This window comes from Pelmatolapia mariae, linkage group LG10_11 (assembly GCF_036321145.2).
Source record: "Pelmatolapia mariae isolate MD_Pm_ZW linkage group LG10_11, Pm_UMD_F_2, whole genome shotgun sequence".
Taxonomy (NCBI): Eukaryota; Metazoa; Chordata; class Actinopteri; order Cichliformes; family Cichlidae; genus Pelmatolapia; species Pelmatolapia mariae.
The window spans coordinates 60,738,428-60,757,865 of NC_086236.1; the positions used below are offsets into that span (position 1 = coordinate 60,738,428).

Sequence of the window (19,438 nt, forward strand, 5' to 3'; positions counted from 1 at the left end):
TGGTTCCTTATGGTGCCACAGCATGCGTCACCACTCCTCTGGGGCCATTCTGTACTGCTGCATACAGTAGGTAGTGTAAGTGGCTTCTGTAGCACAAAAGGATGTCACCATCTCCTGCTGTGTATTACAAGACACAAGCAAGTGAGATACAAAGATACAGCGAGCAGAGGGAGAAAGAGGTTGCTGCTTTTAGACTACAAAGATGGGGAACATGCCACACCAAGATAAATCAGTGCCAGCATGCAATCCTCAGTCAGAGAAGCAGAGAGTAAGGGCACGAGGAATGGAGAGAGAAAGCGATGCTGACAGCATTTAAAACTCTCATGGGAATCATGTGCTACTGCATCCTATCTCCACCCCTATTGGCCTCCGCTATCTCTCAGCGTAGCGTGTGTTTCTGTCCGTCTCCAAGCCTCTCAGAGCGGATCAGTCACCCTTTGCTGCTTCAGCTCCTGGCTGCTTCTCTTCTCAATTCCACCATCCGTTCCTCTCCTGCTCTGTCTTTTATCCTACATTTTCACTCCTCCCCCATTCTTCATCCCACTTCCCTCTTTCTCTTCTTTCATTTTCTTTTGGGTCTGCTTGTTCCTTACCCGCGTTGAACTTCCCACAGTTGGTCTTATTCTCTTGCTACCGACCACCTCCTCCTTCCATCCTACTCCTCTCTTACTCATTGGCAGAGAAGGAGGATAAGACGCGAGCTAAAATTGCCAACATTTAATAGGTGACTAAACCAACAAGCTAGTGTCAAAGGAAAATAAGTTTCTAGATAGCAAAAAGGGAGAGAAGTGCACATAAAGAAAGATGGTCGGTACTATTAGAGAGAAATTAAGGAGTCTAAGAAAGATGTGCAATGCCTTCAGATGGGATTGCAGTTCAGACCTGTGGATGCTAATGTGAACGTGTGTAGACAAACGGGGCTAAGAGGGGCCGACAGGCGTGAAATGGCCAGCACCTGCTACATAGCAGGTCCCCCCACTCCCCTTTACCCCACAGCTGCATGACACACACAAATTTACACACTAGTGTGTCTGTGTGCTTACTCGCGCCTTCTGCCCTCGGTCTTGTCCTGTGCACATGGAGGCAGCAAGAGGGATGGATGTCCTCTCTTCTCCTTGCCTCTCCTCCTCTCATCTTCGATCCTGCTGCTTAGTCACACAGGCACGCAAACACATCCTAGCCTTCTCTCGTCTTGCATTTCTTTCGATTTATCTCTCCGATGCCATCTATTTCACTGCAGTTTGCTCTTTCATTGCATCTCTCATCCACTCAGTTAGCATATGCTCTCTCCTCATCCTCCTTATCTCTCTCAGGTTGTCTTTCAGCCTCCGCAAGTCTGCCGCTGATCTTCCTGCTCAGAAAAGAGACTCCTGCCCCCAGCATTTTCCCTCTCTCCATCTCATGCTTGTGCTATCTTTCTCTCTCTAAGCTTAACTCTTAAATACCAGTAGCTCTTCCTTAATCACAGCTTAGTAGTCTCCATCCCTCCCTCCATCCCTCCGTTCTGGGCTCCTCTCAGGGGGGGTTCTTGTGTGGCTAACCCAGATTCCATCCATTTTTTTTCTTGGTTTTTTCCCTCATCATTCCTTAAAGGGGTGGCTCAGCTGAACCTCAAAAAAGTTAAATGCTCTAGATTGAATCCCCCACATGGTCTGAAGGGCTCTTCAGTTAAACGGAAAAGAGATTTCCTCCCAATTCGGTGCGTTTTTCCCATTTTCAGACTCATCCAAGGAGACAGTTCAAGGGCAAGGGGCTTGGCTATTTTCCTCCATGGGGTAGAGTGTGTGAGTGTGTCTGTGTGTGTGCGCCTGTATCTGTCTGCGTCTGTCGTTGTGTGTCTCCGGCCATGCGAAAACAGCCAGAGAACAGGTCTGATGGAGCCAAGTCTCCCTCCAGCCTGCAACTGGCCCCCTTCCCACCCCTAATTAGCACACACAAACACACATTTCTGGAGACACACACTCGCACAGACACACTCAGCTGTGTTCAATAACTTAGCATACTGACAGAGAATACTACTAAGGGATGCTCTAGGTGCAGCCCAGCACAACATCCGAGCAGCGATGACCATACTGGGGCACGTGTGTATGTATGTGAATGAGACCATGCATGTTTTTTGGAAGGCTGCAGCAAACGTTACTTCTGCTCCATCTCTCTCATTACTCGCGGTCACTTGGAGCTTACAGTTGTGTTGGACATGACTTCATAAGGACCATGCTGTTTTTTTGGCTTCCACAGTATGTTGTGTGTCTCTGTGTGTGAAATTTTTTTTTTTTTTTTTGGGGGGTCACAACAACGTTTTTTGGGGGTACTGCATGTTTGGTTTTCTCCCCACATTATCTGCACAGCATGCATATTGCAGTTTTTCATCTGGTTCATTCGTCAGCATGTGTTTGAGATGTCCTCTCGTCACTCACTCAAATAAATTCCACTGGTGCTTTGTTAGGTTGTGACTGAGTCTGCACTTGGGAATCTGTGATGGCTCCTTTACATCTCTTTTTTTGAATCTTTTAAATGTTGTCTCCAGAAGGGTAGAATAAAACATGATGTATTATCCACAAAAGGATTTACCAGCGCAGACTTTGAAAAAAAAATACTCTTAAGAACTGACTTGAGTTACGCATTAAATATAATTAGATGAGTAGAATTCAGAGAGAATTTGCATTTAATTTTCAGCGTAATTCCCTTTGATGTGACAGCAGTGTGTGGCAGCATCGGGCCCAAACTTGGCACTGAGATTTTCACCACGTAGCATGTGGTGGAGCTCCAGAGTCGGAGGTGATAATGCATTTCTTGTGTTCCTGTTACAAGTGGACACCGAGGGCTAGCTCTCACTCTCATGTGTGTGTGAAGGGGAATGTTTAGCACAGCTTGGGGGGGGGGATCAGTGTGCAAGGGGAAAGTAGTGTGAGAAGATGTACGAAAGGAAAGAAAAATGTACCCGCATTATTAATTCTTTCCCTAGGCATATGTTGAAAGTGAAGCACAGAGGAGGAGAGCACAGAGAAGTAACACATGACAGAAATACAAACGCAAATTGGACAGGGAAAATGGATTTGGAGGGCTGAAGGAGTGTGTGCAGGAGACAGCTAGTGAAGTGGAGGCAGAGATGGAGAAAATGGTAGCAGAACTGAGGAGAGGAAGAAAAGAGTGAAGCACAGGTGTAGACAGCAGTAGACTACCATTCTCTCTTTTGACACGAATCAGTGTTACACGAGTAATACTGTCAGCTCTCTGTACAGTTAACAAGAGAGGCCGGCTTCTGTTGGATTTCAAATGGAACCGACAATAAGAATCGAGCTGATTTGCTACTTTCGAATTTAGGCAGGGATTTCAACGGCAGCGTCTACCGGTTAATCCTCTGCCGCGGTTGGTGAAAGTGCAGAGTGTGGAAAGGAAAGCAAGAGCGGCAAGAGAGGATGTTCGGCTTAACCGAGGGTTCTTGATCACTTTCTGCCAGAGTCTGAAATTAAAAATACATTTTCTCACCACAGTTTATTTGGTTTTATTCTGTAGTTAATGCGCTCAAACCTGAGTGGTGCGTTAGCACTTTGGAGTGACAGATAACAAACAGCCTATATTCCATTACATCATGTTTCAACAAAGTGCATTGTTGTAGAAAGAGCAACATGAAAGCCTTTAATTTCATTCTGAGGCATCACAAAGTAATGAGTACAATAAATAAAAAATCGGAGACATGAACGTGAATGCTTTGAACCCTGTAAAAGTAGGAATAATGTATATTAAGACATCATTTTCCGTTCCTACTTCAAGCAGGCTTACTTTTATATCTTCCAAGAAGGCATGCTGCAGGAACAGCTTACGGAATAAAGTCTAAGCTGTCTTTCTAATTTGTTATTCCTGTCTGAGTTATACCACTCGTTATGTCGTCTGCATATTCCCTTTAACGTTTGTAGAACACTTCTATCCAAAGTGCTTTGCCGTACAGCGAATGCAAACATTATTCTAGTTTTATTCTCGCTGCCCACTGAGTCAGAGATGACACTGCAGCACATGGGAAAATGGTCACAGGTTGTGTTTGTGGGGAGTTGTCAGAGTCCCTGAAAGCACTTAGAGCCCTGAACTCATGACCCCCGAAGCCCGTACAAAGCAGCAACATCCTGCTTGTGTTAATAGTGTTACTTGTCTAGGCTAGTCTGTGCCCATGACACAAACAGCTAAAAGATTTTAGAATTTCCTGAATTTAATGTTTTCATTTAGTCACATTTCTTTATAACTGTCTGAAGTCTGAACTGGAACATTAGAATATCTTGAATATCGGCACTGACTTGTGCATTTTCATTGACACGACAAATGAAAGCATTTCATTTAATACACAGCCTCAGTCTTAACTGTTAGCTGACTTTCATGCAGAAGCAATTGAATTTGTTGCAGTTGAAATACCTGCTTTAAAATACAGCACTAGTATTACTGAAGGAGAATATCAAGGGAGGAGAAAGTACAAGTTCAGAAAAAGAGTACTGACAAGTCACATGGGACCTCTTTACAACCCTGATTTAGACAGCACTGCTTATCCCTGGAGTTTTTTGTACAAAGACGCACAAACAGGGATGCTGTGTGTTTGATTGCAGAGCCCTAGTTTCAGTCATAGCCTCCTGAGCTAGTTTGCACTCTAACAAAGCCTTTGTTAATATTAAAATGAACTTAAGTGGCTTATTTTTCTTGTGTATGTGTAATGCCAGAGGAAAAATGGACCCACATATAAGACTGATGCGCACTCCACCAGTGCCTGTGGCGTACAGAAGTGGAGAGGGGCAGCAGTCTGCGCCCGCGCTCCTCATACACGGCTTCCAGGAAGACTTGTCATTCCGCTGTGTCGCTTTGTCACTCACTCAGTCTGCCGCCGCCGCCTCCTCCTCCTCCAGCACCACCTTCTCCTCCTCCAGCACCACCACCTTCTCCTCCTCCTCATCTAATTTCCACCCTTCCTTCCTCCATTCATCATTATCCTCCTCTGCACGGCCTCCACCTGTTCTGCTCTGCACACACTGATCCATGCTCTTTAATAAAAGTGTTTGTGTGTGTGTGTGTGTGTGTGTGTGTGTGTGTGTGTGTGTGTGTGTGTGTGTTTTGCACATTTTTTTTAACCCCCTGCCTTGCCTTTTGATTTGCGGTGGTCCGTGGACAGACCCTGGCTATTGAAGGGCAACACGGGGGGGTTGAGACGTTGTTGTGACGTAGCTGTGGGAATGGGGACAGGAGCAGCTCTGAGGGAGAGGAGGAAATGTCAAATTAGAAGGATGCTCGGCGCACACGCGCACACACACACACTTGACTGTACTGACACCTCAGCACTCTTACACACTTGACTGCATACATTTCAGACCAGCACCACTGACATCATCCAACCTTTTTCTTGCCATCTTGCTCTTTTTTAAAAAAAACAAAAAAAAAAACAACTTTTTTTTTTGGCTGTCTTTATTTTTTTCGTCTCCCTCTCCACTGGTCGAACCTTTTTTTCTTTTTTTTTTCTTTCTACCCTTTCTCAACCATATCCTTTTTCTTCCCTGTTTTTCTCCCTCCCTGCCTCCCTCCTACAGAGCCCCCAAAGAACCCATCCAATGCTGGCGTGGTGGCGGGAGCTGTGATTGGCTCCCTGCTGGCCCTCCTTTTGGTTGCCGCTCTCATCGCCGTGCTCGTCACCCGTAGGCGCAGGCAGCAGCAGGGTTACCGCGCCAATGGCGGCAGTGACATGAAGACGCGCATATTCGGGGGCGGCAAGAAAGCGAGCAAGAATGGCACAAATGGAGGTGCAGGAAATGGTGGCGGCAACAACAACGGCCCCATCTACGTTTACAGCGAGAGCTCCCCCATTCAGGCCCTTGGAGAGAAAAACAACCACCAGCTGATTACCATGGGAGGCCACCCTGAAGTTGTTAGCACCACACCCACTGCCCAAGACATCCTGCTAAGCAATGAGTTGGACGACGCGGAGAAGAGGAAGTTTGATGAGCTTGACGAAGCAGAGAACTACGATCACTACAATCCTGGTGGCCCCATCCATTCGCTTCGCTCAATGCGCGATCAGGAGATGATTGGAGAATACGATGATGACATGGAGTCCCAGCGTGATGGCTCGGTCATCTCACGGACTGCAGTTTACGTATAGAGGAGAAGGAATTGGAGGAAGGGGAGGAGGAGGAGGAGGCAAAAAGGCGAGCTGGAGAATTCCTCCTGAGGATTTTGTGGCGCTGGGGTCTTGTCCCTGTTTGATGGTGAAAAGAAAATCATACCACTTTTATTTTTGAAAAACAAAAAAATCAATTTTAAATATAGTCTATCATTAATCACAGTGGACAGAATGAAAAAGAGGGTGTGGTGGGATGTTGTAAAAGGATTGTTGTTGTTGTTATGTGGTCCCTAAGAACTAAAAATCAAACGGAGAAAAGAACAACATGCCTCCCACCGCTTCTGCTCGTGCTCTCGCTATCACTGGGACCTTGCCTATTGACTGACAGACAGGCTAAAGAGAAACAATGTAATGTGGGAGTAGGTTCATGGAAATGTGATTACAAGCTTAGAGGAGGCATCTCACTTGCATATTCGCTGTTATCTTCACTAAAACAGTAGCAGTGGAATAAGTTGTCAAGCAGTTACCTGCTGCCTGCAAATCTCTTTACTTCTGTGGGAAACTTTTTGTTTTGCCAACGTGTTGAGCTGTGACACCTGGTGGGAAGTGGAGGACAGCAGTATGAGTCAGTTTGAAAGTATAGACAGTAACCATCAGGTAATTTCGAGACAGTAAAAATGTATTTGCTTATGTCTGCTGGTGAGTTCGTTCTGCTCTCTCTGCCTTCTTCTCAAAACAACTCTGCCAACTATCACAGGCAGTAGACACTCTCAATTTGAACTTAGCAAAAAAATTTAAAGAACATGAGGTCTTTGTGTGCCGAGCAAATAGAAAAGCAGTTAGGTTTTAACAAAGTAAGTTTGCTGAGAGTTTGAACCAAGTTCCTAACAAGGTGTTCACGAGCAAACTTTTGCACTGTGCCTGGAGGTAAGAGACGGTAAACAAGAGATGAGGGAATGAGGTGTAGCTGATCTGACAGGGTCAAAGGATGGGGAGAGGGATTCAGGAGGCAGGAGGACTAGAAAGGAGCACGTCTCTTCTTTTCTCTTCCTCCTCATCCTCGTCTATTCAGAGCGCTCCTGACAGGAGGAGCTTGATTGGTAATGAGCCGTGAAGTCGCTCGCTTAGCCGGGACCAACAGATTGCCACCACTTATCGTTTATGACGTGGCGATTCCTCTCCCCCTCCCACCTCCATCTCTCCATCATGCCTCCGTCTCTCCTCCTCTCTCTCCTCATCCTTCTCTCCCTTTCTCTCCAGTGTTTATGGGGAGTTTATGATTTATCCAGGGCGGTGTTGAGGTCAGGGCTACCGAGAGCAAAGTAGTATTTTACCGCTCCTGATGTGTCAGACACCCCACTTACTCTACTCCAGCCTGGTGTGCCCTGACATGCCAGGAGTGACTAATCCACCTGGAGTGGCCATGTTCACTCCACTGCACAGACACCCCAGCTGCCTCTCCCGCTTTAGTAAATGGTGAGATGTAACAAGAGCCCCACCTCCAGAGTGCAATGGCATTAGGTTAGACAGATTTTCAATGAGATCATATATTTCTTTCCATTAGCCAGTGTTGTTAAATGTAGTGAATTGATCGGGAGACATAAAAGGTTGCATCCGCAGCAAAGCTATGGGAGTCATATTGACTAACAGGCAACATGCAGCGAAATGGCCCTTTTTATGATGCAGGTTCAGGGCTGATTGTCTCCTGACTGTTAATTTATCCTTTTAACGAGCCACCGGAGGTCCGCTCGGGCAAATATTACTCCATGGCTGTACACCGCTGTCTTTGAGGCTCAGTGTGTGTACATTTGCATGCGTCACCATATCTGCATAGCCACTGGGCGACTGTGATGGACAATCGTAGAGAGAACCGAAGCTCCTCTAATCATTGCATTCCCTGCCCTTCTAATCAGCTCTCCTTGGACCCACTGGGAATCCAATGAATGGGGTCTTGATGACTGTACCTGACCTCCTGTAAAGGACCTTCTAAGAAATGGTTTGGCTTCTGCTGCAGGTCATAAGGGCAAATGTAGGGTGACCCATTCCTAAGGGCAAAGATGACTGTGCTTGCCTGCGTTTCTTATCGTGGCTGTTTTTTAACCTTGAACTACAGATGTGAGAGAAACACTCACCCAGTATCTGTACAGGGCGAGGCAGACCTTGTTTGCCATTGTGATGGCTGTTAACCTTCAGAGAGGTGGCGAGAGAGACAGACGGATGACAAAAATAGAGACTGCGCTTCGTGTTTGAGCACTGTCTAGCATATTGTAAGCCAGTGTGTTCAATAGGATTATTGTCTAATGGCCTTAGCTTATACATAAATGCAACTCCTGCCAACCTGGGGTACAGTAAATTTGCCGAACGCAGCTGATTTGTCACAGCCACTCAATATGAAAATGTATTATTTTTACACTTGTATGTGTCACCAATACAAAGAAATATGAGTGCAACACTTGTTTTTTTTGGAAGGGGGGGGGTCAAAAAAAGAATACTGACAAAGGGACAAAAATGTTGTATGTACATTTTGGTGTGAGCTATCTGTGTACTATATACGTAAGCGTCTTTATTTTTCTTGTGAAAATGTGGATATTTATGAAAATGTAAATATCAGATCGATGGAGCCAGTGTTTCCGATGTTATGGAAGTAAAGAGGAAGGCATTTGTGGGTCGGCGAAACCTCAGAAGGCATTCAGAATGTAATTTTTAACCTAACGCATACCTCAGTAGTTTGGGTGTTTTATAACATACTGAACTGACTGAGTTTAGTTTACCCAAGGGCCAATTTGATTTAGGGGGATGCATATGCTTGAATTTTTGTTTATTTTTTATCCAAGGTAACTTTATCTGCATTTATAAGCACACATTTCTTTGCAGACAATTGGCTTCACCTTCTCCTTGACAGAAACTCTGCACAATGCAAAAAATTACACACAATACTCAATTCATCAGGTAGACCGTAACGACACAAGCAACGGTCTGTTGAGTCGGCGCTCGGGGTGTGTGTGTGTGTGTGTGTGCAAAGCTGTGTGCCAGTGTGTTTGCAGGCTTTAGGACATCTCTCGCTGCCATTGGACTGTAACTTGAGTAGCCACCCTTTGTCACCATGGAAAACTGGCAAACCGAAGATATTATTGTGCATTTCGAGAAGACGCACTCACTCGGCACACACACATACTGTACGTATACATTCGCAGAGTGCTGAGATGCATTCGCCCCCACACAAACACCCCTCAGTCAGTCTCATTATGCTCACTCCCACAGCCAAACTGTGCAGAAGACACCTTATACCTGACAACTCTGCCATCTCCTGACACAAGCCCACACAAATGTGTTCGCGTAGCTGCACACACACACACACACACACGAACACACTTCGTCTTACTCTGCCTCTTCCACAGTGGCTCTGTCAGGACACATACAGAGTTCTGTTAGTGTGGAAAGAGCTGTACCGTGATGTGTCCCCCTGCTCCAGTGCTTTCTGTCCCCCAAAGTGTCCAGCCTGTTCCTGAATCAGTGACTGTGTAGAACATAAACAACTACACATTCGGGGGAGACGCACACCTTTCACCCAGTGTCACAGAGACGGGCTTTTTAGGAAAGCAATTGTCCGTTCTGGTCTTGTTCTGCAGAGGGAAATATCGCTTTCATAAAAATGCCACCGTACTGACCTCCTCCCCCTCCCAGAGCCCTTTGAATGCTTTTAGAAGAGTCGCTTTTTTTTTTCCTTTTTTTTTTTAAACTCGACTCCAAAATGTTTTCTTTTACTTCTGCCACCTCTGCTACTGCGACCGCCTCCACAGACACACACACAAGCACATCCCATTGCCACCCACCTCGGTGCCCAAGTAAGGCTTGTCAGACAAAATGCTTTTAAGAGAAATCTGCAAACCTGGTCCAGGTCTAGCACAAGGTTAGATAGTCAGAATATCCGATATTTTCTTTTTCCTTTTTTTTTCTTTTTCCAGAAAGCAACATTCTCTTATTATTTCTTTGGCTCCAAACATCTGATGAGTAATCAAAGCCTTAACATCTCCCATCTCACATGCATTAAGTAAAAAATGAAGAAAAAAGAAAAAAAAGAGAACCTTCCGGTGTACATAGTATAAATATATAAATATGTAGCAGAAAAAAGAATTACTAATTTATGGTGTCACGTTTGTGTATTACTCAGTGACAGCACGCATGAAGGATTTATTTTCTCCTGTTTACCGCTTCTCCTCTCTTCTGTTATTTTTGCAGTGCTTTATAATTTATGTTTTATGAGTGCTTTATTCTTGACTGCTGCGCTGTGATTGCTGCCAAAACTGGCAAATGTGCTTCTTCTATACAAGTGAAACTGTATACAAACACACAACAAAACAGTCTTACCCAAAATGTGCTTTTTATTATTGACTGCTTTGTGTAAAGTTGTTCTTTTTTTCTTTTCTTTTTTGGTATTTTTTTAATATGAGTTTTATTTTGGTTTTAAAAAGAAGAAAAAAGTACAGATTAGAGTTGGTATTGCCATTTTTGTCATGTCTTTCTAGATTATTTTTTTCCGTATTCAGTTACTATTAAAGATTTCTTGATTTTTGAAATGTTCTGGTGTTGCTGTGTGTGGTATGTGTCTCCTTTTTCTTACATTCATGTCTCTTTAACACTTGAGGGTTAGCTGGATGACTGAGCACCCAGATTGAATAGAAACGCCAGTCATTGATTCACACTGATTAGATTTATAGATTAATTGATCAGGATATGAAGTAGCTTCTCGGTCTCTTGTCACCCATCCTTCAGATCTCAGACACACCCCTGCTCCCCCCCCCCCCCCCCCCTTTACTTCCCCTCCCCCACACTCTAATTTCCTGGTCTGGCTGCTTGTCTCGTTTCACTTTTGATAAATCTGTGAGTGTGTGTCAACAGAAGTGTGATAACAGGCTTATGGGAAACTGAGCGCAGGAACAGGAGATGCCATTTCGTGGTTTATAATTGTCCTGAGCTCCACCTCCTCCCGTTCTGTTTTGTATATGTGACTTGGCTGGCAGAAGTAAACTTGCTGCCTTAGTAACGGCTAGGTAGCAGATGCTGTAGTTGTTTAAAGGGCACATTTTTCTATTAGGTGTTTCACCTGTGCCTGGAGATAATGAAAGCACTGATGCATTCCTATTTCAGAGTGCAGGAATACTATTATATTCAGCGGAGTTTCAACAGTTCTCATGTAAAAGCTGTACAAGCGTAGAGAAAAGGGTAGAGAGCAGGAATGTGGGCATGTAGCTTCAGTGGTTTTCCTGGAGGGAGGCAGCTTGTGTTTTCAGTTGGGGAATGTGCAGGCCAAGCTGAAACTTGGTGAATGGCGCGCCTCTCAAAGGCTGCATTGTTTGAGCTCTGCCTAAACCAAACAGGTTTGGTCAAATTTCAACAAGAGGGCATGCAGAGGTTTAACTGTGTGTAGGTTTATGCTTAAATATGCTGTGTGCGTGTGTTGATGCATGCATATGCACCTGCCTCATTTAGTTTGGACATTAAAAAGCGCCGCTGTTTCCCCACAAAACGAAAACTGACACAAGCAAATTCTGCTGTTTAACGTGCCCGTGGTGGTGACAGTTGGTATATGGCAGTGATGGCAGCGAGTTCTCGGTGTTTGCCTGGTGCTTTGATGCCGTCATGTATCTGTGTGTCATCCTGGCTCCTTGTCACAGTTCATTTTTGTTGCAGGCTTCTTCTGTCAATGCACAGCTATTTACTGTGAGTCCAGCCCACCATCTGGCCTCTCTAATTGCTTTGGATTTGAGGCTGGCAAGATAGAGAGCACTTACACAGACAGACTCGCTCACTATCTCTCTCACAGACACACACTTACACACACTTACACACTTTGACTCCTTTGGTTTTCTAGCTGAATGTAAAACACTGTACGCAGCAGCAAGGCTTTTAAGCCACAGCTAGTAATAAAAGCCTGTGTGGTGCATGCGTTTTTGTCTCGCTGTGACACATGGAGGGGAAAAAAAATATGCCCATCATGTGAATGAAGTGACCCCGTAACGCAGAACCTGGCCTACTAGCGCTCAGAGCAAATAACCTGGATCAGGAGTCAAAGTGACAGCTCTATGCCAGGCACTACCACTGCGTTCAACATTAGCTTTCAACAATGAGACATGGTGCGGTGCCCCCCGGGCAACTCGGCTGGCTGGTAGTGGCACTGTTCCCAACAAGTTGTTTGTGGGTGTGCGCCTGTATTAAAAAGTGTGTTCTTTGGTCATCCAGCGTGCTAAACGAGTCTGTTCGTGTGGTTAGGCGCCCACTGAGTGCTATGCTGGTTTCAGACAGATTGGGTTTCCACGGGATGTTTGTGTGTGTGAAAGTGTTTAAGTGTTATCAGATTTTTTTTCTTCTTCCTTTTTTGGTGTGTACTGTTTGACACATCAATGTTTGTGCATGGCTGTATATTTAACTTCCAGCTCTGGCAGCCACAGCTCTGATTAAACACCCCGATCATCTGTGTGTGTGTGTGTGTGTGTGTGGATTAGCAAACAGACCAACTTTGGTCTCTCTCTCTGTGCTGATAACTGCTAACACAATGCTCATCACTTAGCCTCTCACCCTCAAGCTCCAGACTTGACTAATAAATCCCAGAGTGAGTGACGAATGGCCAAGCCTGCTGCATCGATGTATGAGTGATGGATGTGGTGACCTGGGCCTTCACAGGGATTAAAGCAAGTCTGCCTCTAACCTCAATTATGAAAGTAGGTCTGTGTTTCTATTAGCTTTAAAGTGACTGGTTTTTTTTTTTTTATCTTTGTTGCCTGTGGTGACTCAGCAGACCTCCAGCTGTGTGTGTCTGTGTGTGTGTTTATAGTTAGTCGAGGGTTTCTAGCAAACTCTAGATCTTTAACTGGCTCATTTCATAGCTGAGAGTGGTGTTTCTAAATATTTGGGTTCTGCATTCTGGTTTTGACTCATATCTGTTACTCCTCACAGCCCTCCAGTTTTAGGACAATTATCCAAAATATGAATCTAATTAATGAGTTTGTATGTTGAAATCGTGGAATGTACTTCAGTGGCCAAGTCAGTCTTCTGAACCCAGTCCAAGCATGCGTTTCTTTGCTGAAGACCAGATTGTTGGAGGGAAACCCCCTGAGGAAAGCAAGACATGAAGATGGCAGCAGTACAACTCTGGCAGAGATGACAAGTGTGATAATGTCTCTGGGTTTGGATTACTTTTTCTGAAGTTTGTTAATTTGTCCACATGCTTTCTTTCCCTGTGTGTTCCTACTGTACAATAAGAGCACAGAGTCTACAGTTATGTGTTCTCTGTAAAGCAGCGCTTTGAGCTTAAAGTTAATGAGTACAGTAGAGCTCTGATTTTTTTTGATTGACAGAAAATTATCAGTTATTTATCAAGCAAACACTGCAGCTTTGTGGGGATTTGCTGCTTATCTTTGTCTGATGTAAAAGCACGTTTAATATGTTTTTGGTTTCTGACAAAACGCGAAAGTCAAAGACTTCACCTCAGGCTATACAGTGATTGGCTTCTTATGCTTCCACACCAGTAATAGCTGTGACAGGATGGATTATGCTTTCAGGTCGTCTCTCTGTCTGTACATCCATCTATTGTTGTAAACATGATATCTCGCAAACAGCTTAGGGGAATTTTTTTCTTTTACAAATTTGCCACAAACATTTACTCGGACGCAAAAATGAACTGCTGAAAGTTTAGTGGTCAAAGGTCAGCATGGCCTTACAAAACAAATTTTCTAAATGAAGATATTTGCATGCTAGTTGTGACAAGTTTTCAAAGAATTTAATAGGATGAAGTGATGATATTTTGTCTCCAAAGGTCAGCTTCCATGTTTTTCTCGCCATTATTCAGCGGCATAACTCAGGAAGAGAAGCGGAGGCTGTGGTCTCATTTGACCAGGTACTGAATTCATAATGCTAATCTTCAGTGCCCACCTGCTGAATAAAATCTTTAATAGATGTGAGAAAAGCAAGTCAAGACCAACATGCGTGTTAAATCCAGCTTCACTGGAGACGTGGAAACCAATGGTGGCTGATTCTCAGTTCCCACTATTTTATAGATTTGGTACAAGTCATTCATCCATTATATCTCCTAACAAGTGGTTAGCACTGTTGCCTCACAGCAAGAAGGTTCTAGGCTCGAATCCCTCCAGCTGGCAGGGGCCTTCTCCAGGTACTCCAGCTTCCTCCTACAGTCCTGCATACTACAGTAGGTAAAGTAGTGATTGAAAATGGTAAAATCAGTAAGTTTTAGCTCTGTGATAACCTGGCAAATTGTCAAAGTTGCACCCTATCTCCTCCATAACATCTGGGATAGATTCCAGCTAAGCCCACAAACCTGAACGGGAGAAGCGGTTAAGAAGATGGATGGAAATAATCACTAGCAGGAGCCTTGATAAGATGCTGCTGCTGATGATGATGATATTACCATTATTTAGCATTCTTTAGTATTTATTTAATCATTTGCACTAGATTGGTTTAGCTAGTGACTATAGAATAATATAATTCTTTTTAATTAGTGCAAATTGCAGTCAAGTTTGATTGGAAATTTGCATTTCCTGTCTATCATCCAACAGCCACCATAGTGGTTACGACTGTTACCTCACAGAAGAAGGGTCATGGTTCGAGCCCCTGGCTGAGGCCGTTCTGTGTTGAGTTTGCATGTTTTCCCTCTGCCTGTGTGGGTTTCCTGTGGCTGATCTGGCTTCCTCCCACAGAACAAAAACGTGCACGTTAGGTTAACTGGTGACTCTAAATCATCCCTGGACGTGAGGTAGATAAAGTGCTTAAAGCATGAGAATAAAGTGTGGTCAGATGTGGCTTGTAGTCTCAAATGTTTTGAGCGGTCAGTAAGACTAGAAAAGCTCTATCTAAATGCCAGTCCATTTCTATTTCCAAATTTAATGAGAACCTTTTCAGTTGCTGGTAGGACATGTAATTCAAAACCAAATGTGAACCTCATGCTGGCACAGAGAAAAGTCACAAGGTTCACCAAAGTCAGCGGGATCTTCTTTTTTTTTTTTTTTTTCCTTTGGGGACCATGAATATCTGTGCAAAATGTCAAGTCAGTCAAACTAATCTTTGAGATATTTCAGTCCTGACATCACAATCTCCAGATACGATGTGAAATTATTGATTCAGTGCTTAAACTCTTAGAGTGAGTGTACAAAGTCTGAGTCATATACAGTCTATCGTGGTAATACTTGTTGAATTCCAGTATTTCACACACACCCACAGATTACTGATACTGGCTGCTCTCATGCTCCCTTGTTTTATCACAATGAAATTTGAATCAATATTTTTTAAAACAATCTCTCAAGTGGAGTTCTTAATTTCACACTGTCTGAGTCCATTTGTGACAAATTCAGGGCTTGTTCATAATTTAGGAGTCGCTATGTGGAGAGACTAATTTGTTTGCCCGACCACTGTAGTTTGTGAAAGCTAAACTGGCTTTAGGTACTTTTCGGTGGTACAGGTTCTGGTGTCTTTGGTAGCAATGTTTGTTATGTGGGAAAGATTGGGATCTAATCTCGTTGGCATCTTACTTTAGTTGAGTTTTTTTTGGATCAGGCAGCGAGCACTTATTCACTGTTCACACCAGAAACAGCCGTTTATTTGATACTTAAAATGTCAAGGAAATTGCAGTTTGAAGTAAAAATGCGTTTTCCATCAACTTAAAGAAAAATGTCTCAAGGTATAACCTTCATTGCTGTAGTAATGAATTTTTCAAACCAGAAGGGGTGCTTTAAAAGCACCTGAATGGCAAATGTAGTATTTCCTCTAAAAGAATATTATCGTGTCACGCAAGGTGAAAGCACAGGGAGCCACATTTGTAAATAACAGGAAATTGGAAATCATATCGTTCCTCTTCCACAAGCGGTAAATGATAACATCCGATCTTCTGGTCATGCAGTTCTGTTCACATGTGTGTCTACTGTGTCTACTGTATGCATACGTACACACACACTTTCATAAAAATCCAGGCAGACAGATAGGGGGGAGGTGAATGCTCCTGTTTCCCCCGGAGGCCCCTGGCGTTTACTCTTTCTGTCCCGTGCTGACGCAGCTGGAGGTAACTGGGCAGTTGCGCTGCATTGCTGGGCACACGATTCTCCCTAAGGGTGGAGCATGCACGCGCAAACGCTGGGAGGGCAGAGAAGGGCAAAGAGAGGGGGAGTGAGATGTGGTGGTATGGATGGAGAGCAAAACGAGCATGATGTTGTGAGGAGAGCAAATAGGAGGTGGAGGAGTGAGATCTGAAGCCTTGTGCACTGGCAGAAGCTCCAAAGAGCTAGCAGGTATATAAATTTAACAGTGACTAATGCAAGATTGAGTAAAGCGGGAGAAGAGAAGAAAGGAGGATGGAGTCAGAGGATCGAGAGAGCAAGAGGGCAAAAGGCAGAACAGAGAGGGAGGAGTAGCTTGATTAAAGATGTAGTGGAGATGGCCAAATGAAGGGTGGAGGCTGATCAGGGCTGAGTTGTTGCAGCTGTGTTGATTTAACTTCTCACTGTTCAGATTGTGTGTGCTGGGGTGTGGATGCATCTGAGGACGCAATGGAGAGAGAGAGACATGGAATACGAAGCTTTGACGTTCAGAGAGCGCCGCTGACCTCAAAACACCTGCACAAACACCCACCACCACAGATAAAAGCTCCAGCCTGTGTTGTGCATGCATGTTTGCGAGTTAAATAAGCCCCAAAAGGTCTTCATGCTGTGACTTACCTGGAACAAATCCTGTTCTAGAAAATAAAAACAAAGAACATTATGTGAATGCGGTATGACCACCAGGGAGCGTAGCTTTGAGCGAAGTGAGTGCACACGTGTCGGGGTCTGTGTGTGCGTGTGTGCATGAATATGCGGGGATGAATAAGAGAGATTTATATCAGGGAAAGAATGGTTTGTTGCTGCTCCTAAGAATAGATTCTGTGACGGAAATGATTTTGATGCTGTATGCAAGCCCCTGTGTGTGTGTGTGTGGTTGTCTTTATTTTTGTGTGTGTGTATTTGCCCTGGAGTGTTTTGCAGATCAAATGCACTTTCTGTTTAATTCACCGTCTCAACAGGCAGCTCCTACAAAGTACATGCACGCACTGGCACATGCACGTCTTTGCACACTCTGATACAAACATACAGAATGCAAGATGAGTATGGAGATAAAAATGAAGTAAGTCCGTAAATATTTGGTCTTGGGGACATGAGATATTCTTCTGGGGACAACCAAGTCCACAGTAAATGCTGTGTGTTTGCTTTCTTGTTCACTTATGTGTAACTGCTATGCAGATGTGGGTCTGCCTGGTGGTGAAGAACATGCATGCAAATGTATGTAGGGTTTTTTTTTCAGTGTGGGCGTTTACTATAAATGTTTTTTCAGGGCTGACAGACAATGCATGTTCATGCTTTGTCCCCTTGAAGTGTTTCATAGTCAGAATAATCGCCATTGAGTGTTTTTTGGGAGAAATGGTTGATGTTATGAAAATCCCTACTATGCTTTTTTCCGTTGGCTTTGTGGGTTGTATGCTGTGTATATACAGGTCTGCTCATACATACAGTATGGTGAAGTGATGGAGTGGACTAGACTGTGAGCCTTCATCAGCAGTCCAGAGTGATGTTATCTGTCCTGGCTAGTTCCCCTGTAGGGTTCAAGTCTTTTCTGCTTTCTTTGTAAAATATATACCGAAGACAGCGCTGTCAGACCTTAACAAAACTAAGCGTGTGCGCGTGTGTGCTCATGTGCATGTGTCGGCTCCTCTTTTATAACTACAGACTGACACCTCATTCATGTGTCTGTCATCTTATCGAGACCTCTCCTTTTCCTGTAATCACTTCTTCTGCCTCATCCTCTTCTCCGGCACTCCTATCTCCTTATCGTCTGCTGTGGACTAAACGTACCTCACTTTTAGTCCACACCAGATGATAAAGGTGCGTGTGTGTGTGTGTGTGTGTGTGTGTGTGTGTGTGTGTGCGCTCTCACAATGCCGTCCAACTCGTACTGGGGTGTAAAACTCCACTTCCTCTTTTCTCATTTCCAACACATCTCCCATCACTTGCGGTTGAGCTGAGAGGTTGTATTATAAAAAGAAAAGACCTTTTCACTTGTGAGTGTGGGGATGTGGGTGTGTGTGAGCCAGTATGATGATCTCTGACCACACTACAGCACCTGCTAGGGGGTCTCCTGTATGACTTTGGCCCCTTGTTAACTTGTCCTCTACTCTAGAGTCCTCAGTGATTTCAACTACATGGCTTGTCACTCAACCCCACAGCCAAGGCATCATGGGTAACAGCTCTGACTCACTGCTAAAGTACACTTTAGTGTCTAATGCGAGCAAGGGAGAGGGAGAAAGCATCAGAGTTTGGAAAATGGCTCAGCATTGCCATGCGAAGCACAGCACCGCTGCGCCCTCCGTTGTCCGTTTAACTGTCAGCTTAGGGCAGTGATGGAATAAAATGGTCCTGAATGGACAAAGGGTCTTATCTCCGAAGGAAATTAAATGTTATTCAAATTTGGCTTTTGGCATCTCGGGGGTTGTACGTGAAATGTTTATAAACACAAGTCGATTATCGCTCACATAAACATGGATATGATCTTTGCCACCTTGACAGTAATAACAGGTTCATCGCAGCCTCACACCTCTGATTTAACCCGAGCGGCAAATGGAAACAGCCGCTGAGAATTACGGTCTGTTCACTGTGTCTAAGAGCTGGAACTCCTTTTGTTGTGAGGTAACAACAGGGTATAAATGGCAAAAAATAGACGGCACAGAGCACTCAGAGGGTGCAAGAATGCAAGGCTCACATTTTTGATTAATTTATGTTCCAGTACATTTCAGTTTTCCTAAGTCATTACCCTCCCAAATGACAACCATTCCCGGTGGATTCAGGCAAACTCTTATAAACAAGTGCTTGCTGTGGTCCAATCTCCGTGCTTCTGGTCTGCTTATCGTCTTGTGTTACCACTTGGGTTTACACTCTTTTCTGGAGACTGTGTATCATCCTATAGTTTCCATTTCCCAGTTATTTATCTGTATATTACACACACACTCTCCAGGTACTGCTCGCAGGTCGTTTATCCTCCATAGGTCCCCGCCATCCTGATATATGGAGCTGTTGCATTATAGTATCATGACACACTCCTGCCTGGAGAGCAAACACAGTTGCGTACTCTGTCAAGCACCTGGTTTGTCATGGTGTGTGTCTGGCACAGTTAAAGGGCAAGTGTAAGTGTGTGTGTGTCTGTGTGTTAACTTAAGTTTTTTTTTTTTCTAGTGATTTGTCCTATTTTAAGGCCCTTTACTTTGCTGTCTCTCTGTTAATACTACTTTTACTCAAGTGCTTCAGGGTTTTCTTCTCCCAA

At 44.2% G+C, this 19,438-nt stretch overlaps 1 protein-coding gene across 2 annotated transcripts in view; it reads left to right on the plus strand.

Moving 5' to 3' along the window:
* The window catches only part of si:ch73-22o12.1 (nectin-2), an 84,720-nt gene that overhangs the window by 39,587 nt on the left and 25,695 nt on the right, over positions 1-19,438 (plus strand). The window contains exon 7 of one of the 2 annotated variants that reach the window (XM_063486214.1): positions 5,562-10,225. The exons of the other annotated variant lie outside the window; for it this stretch is intronic. Within the exon in view, the coding sequence (XP_063342284.1) occupies positions 5,562-6,130 (569 nt within the window). The 3' untranslated portion in view covers positions 6,131-10,225. Of the gene's footprint in view, positions 1-5,561; positions 10,226-19,438 lie in introns of those variants that run through there. 2 annotated transcript variants of the gene reach the window in all.